This window comes from Octopus bimaculoides, chromosome 24, assembly GCF_001194135.2.
Source record: "Octopus bimaculoides isolate UCB-OBI-ISO-001 chromosome 24, ASM119413v2, whole genome shotgun sequence".
NCBI classification, from domain to species: Eukaryota; Metazoa; Mollusca; class Cephalopoda; order Octopoda; family Octopodidae; genus Octopus; species Octopus bimaculoides.
In genome coordinates this window covers 2,912,019-2,915,897 of record NC_069004.1, presented here as the reverse complement: position 1 = coordinate 2,915,897, position 3,879 = coordinate 2,912,019, and the positions used below count along the sequence as shown (strand labels likewise).

At 38.2% G+C, this 3,879-nt stretch overlaps 1 protein-coding gene across 1 annotated transcript in view; it reads left to right on the top strand.

Annotated features, from left to right (window-relative positions):
- LOC106868754 (protein FAM8A1) overlaps positions 1-3,870 on the top strand; it is a 12,319-nt gene extending 8,449 nt beyond the window's left edge. Inside the window, exons 4-5 of the mRNA XM_014914163.2 lie at positions 1,629-1,780; positions 2,723-3,870. Of these exons, the coding sequence (XP_014769649.2) occupies positions 1,629-1,780; positions 2,723-2,876 (306 nt within the window). The 3' untranslated portion in view covers positions 2,877-3,870. The remainder of the gene's footprint in view (positions 1-1,628; positions 1,781-2,722) is intronic.
- Positions 3,871-3,879: the final 9 nt, after the last annotated feature.

The following is a 3,879-nucleotide window of genomic DNA, read 5'->3' as shown; positions in this document are numbered from 1 at the left end:
GGGGGGGGGGGCATGTGCAAGACAGTATTTCCTTTACTCTCCCTCTGTCATATTTTAACCTTTAGTACACTGTAGGTGCATCATGTCACTGTATGAGTTTTCTCCTCCTCTGTAGTAACAGGTCAGTGGCAGGAGAAACAATTCTACAGAAAAACAGTGTCCTAAAAGTCAACCTCTCATCACCTGGCATAAAGCTGTCTCCCTCAGCCCGTTTCATACAAACCTGCCTGAAACCAGCCCTAGTTCTCTGATATAAAATTCCTGTTTTAAAAGTGATTTAAATCAAAATCTTCCATCAAAACTTCATGTTAATTAATGTTCTTAAACAGTAGTTTCATAGTGACAAAGTTATTTTAATAAACGCTTCATTATCTTCAAAATAAACTGACACAAAAGCAACACATTTCAACAGAAATATGATTATGAAAATTAAAGAAGTGATTTTAAATTCTCAATCGCAGAATAATGCTAATAATATAGCCTGAACAGGATAAACTACCCCTATTTTGCAGAGAAAAGTGTAGGTGGCTAGCTAAGGGTTAAAATTACATGCTCCTCCCAAACTGAGAGGGTTTTGTCTTGCAAGTTACTCGGTGACCCCTACTGGTGCTGGTACCACATAAAAATCTAGCAGTATCCTTTCTGAAGTGGTTGGCATTCGGAAGGACATCCGGCCACAGAAACCCTGCCCAAAAATGACATCGGTGTTCGGTGCAGTGCTTCTGCTTGTTGGCAGAAAACGGACATTAAACGATGATGATGATAACGGTTTATATTATATTTGTTACTGTTATTAGTCGCTGCTGGTTTCATTGTGACTGCAGCCATTAATGGCAACCAAAACCATAGCGTCACGACATGACACCAAAGCAGGATGGTGTAGATGATCGTTTGAATTATTATCAGATGGTATAGGTAGTGGAGAGGCTGAGAGAGAGAGGAAGGGAGAAGGAAGAGAGAGAAAGAAAATGAACGAGCGACAGCTGGTCAGGTCTCTGTAGCATTGTATATTCATTACTCTGCCAATAAAAACTGCTGTTGGCAGTGTACAGTTCAGGCCTGGCTTTGTGGGTAAGGAAGTTTGTTTTCCAACCATATGGTTCCAGATTCAATCCCATGGAATGATGTCTTGGGCAGCTGTTTTCCGCTGTGGTATCTAGTCGGCCTAGATCTTGTCGGTGCCTTTAAGGAGAGGCAAAGGGGCCGATACAGCTTGGCAACAGTGATGTCACAACTCATTTTTACAGCTGAACGAACTGGAGCAACGTGAAATAAAGTGTCTTGCTCAAGAACATAACACAGCCTGATCCAGGAATCAAACTCACTAACTCAAGTATATGTAATATATATATTTACATATATTTATATATATGTAGGTGTGTGTGTGTGTGTGTATATATATATATATATATATATATATATATATATATATATATATATATATATATATATATATATATATATATATATATATATATATATATATAGGTGTATATGTAATAGATGTGTGTACATATACGTGTGTGTATACATCATATATCTATCTATCTATCTATCTATATATATATATACACATATATATATAGATGATCTTATTTTGAAAATGGTCTTTTATTTTCCATTTGCAGACAATGTGTTTACAACGAGGAATCGGTGTTGTTGGTGGTTCCACTCCAGGCAAAAGACTTTTAGGTATGAAAGTTGTGTCGTGTACAGAAATCTCTGACCTTGGTAATGGACGAATACGCGTGACCCCGGCTCAAGATATCGGACTCAACAGGTAGGAGTTCCATGTGTGGCCACTTACATTGTTTCAAAGGGCAGTAGAGCCAAATCCAGGGTAGTGGAAGAAGCTTCAGTACCGTGGAGCCTGCTCTGGGGTAGTGGATGGTGGAGGGCACCTCCACATTAGTGGGGGAAGTTATAGGATGGTGGAGACAGGGGGAAACAGTTCCAGGATAGTGAAGTTGGGTCTAGGATAATGGGATAGCAGCTCCAGGTTTGTGGAGCCAGTTTCATGGTAGTGAAAGCAGCTCCTTAATAATGGAGCCAGCTTGAGGATAGAGGAGGAGAGAAGACTATTTGATTACATCAACTCCCAGCACACAGCTGGTACTTATTTCCTCAACTGTAAAACAATGAAAGGCAGAGTCACCCTCGATGGGATTTGAACTCAGGACATAAAGCCAGAAGAAAAGCCACTAAGCATTTTGTCCTGTGCCATAACCATTGTGCTAGCTTGCTGCCTTGCATTAATCATAATAATAATAATCCTTTCTACTGGAAGCACAAGGCCTGAAATTTGGGGGAAGGGATTAAGTCAATTACATCAACTTAATAGTAGAATACACTTGCCCAAGGTGCCACGCAGTGGGACTGAACCCAGAACCATGTGGTTTGTAAGCAAGCTACTTACCACACAGCCACTCCTTCGCCTATATATATACAGATAGGATGGGCTTCTTCCAGTTTCCGTCTGCCAAATCCACTGACAAGACTTTAGTCGGCCTGAAGCTATAGTAGAAGACACGTGCCCAAGGCACCATGCAGTGGGACTGAACCTGAAATCATGTGGTTGGGAAGCAAGCTACTTACCACACTGCCATGCCAGCCAATACTGTTGATGTCTGTTTTTTTCCTTATATGTTTATTTTATTTTCTAATTTCCCCCCCCCCCACTCTCTCTCTTTCTCTCTGTCTCTACCTCTTCTTTCTCTTTCAGTGCACTACTGCGATCTGTCTTGAAAAACTTCACCATAGCTTTCTTCTTCCCGGCTTGTCTCACGGTTTTCTTCTTCGACCATAACCGTGCTGCTTACGACGTCCTAGCTGGCAGTATCGTCGTGCAACCCATCGAGGAAGCTGGAGAGGTCTAACCGTCTCTCCCCCTAACTTTCGCCTTTGTTTAACTGTTTTATTGTTTAGTGTTGTCGTTCTTGTTGTTTGGAGAGCATTTTCCTGAATTTTTTCCTTCTCAAAACCTGTTTACTTCTATCTATGTCTATCTCTTTATCTACCTTTCTATCTCTCTATTTCTATCTGTTTCTCTTTGTCTATTTATCTCACTACCTATTTTTTATTTTTCTATCTATCTATCTCTTTATCTACCTTTCTATGTATCTATCTATCTCTACATATCTCTCTGTTTATCCCTCATCTCTTTATTTATCTATCTATAAATCTGCCTGTCTGTCTGTCTCTTTCTCTCTCTCTCCATCTCTTTATCTATCTATCTGTCTTCATATTGCTCTGTCTGTCTATCTATCTATCTGTCTCTCTCTATATCGCTCTGTCTGTCTGTCTATCTATCTATCTATCTCTCTATATATTGCTCTATCCATCTATCTACCTCTTTCCTTCTCCTTCTTCCTTCTTACTTTTTCCTTTGCGTGCAAACACGGAAAAGTGCTTGTGTTTACTAAATGCGTTTATGTGTGTCTTGTGTTTGTGTGCAGTGCGTGTGTGTGTTCGTGTGTATATTTATATGTGTTTTTTGTTATTGTTATTGCTTTTTCTTTTGTTATTTTTTAATTTAATTCTTTAAAAAGATTTTTTATTTGTTTTTCTCTCTCTTCCCATCTTTCTTCTTGGTTGTTTTTGTTATTTTCAGTTTTTTGTTTCTTGGCAGAGAAAAAGAGTTCAAAGTGAATGAGAAAGTATGAGTGTGTGTGTGCCTATATATGTATATATATATATATATATATATATTTGAGAATGTGTATAAATATGTATAGCTACACATATATGCATATATACACATGTATATTTATACATGCATATATAGATATATATATTACACACACACACAAATGTGTGTATTTGCTATAAATTTCTTCTTCTCTTGTATCTGCTTTAATAATAATAATAATAATTATAATA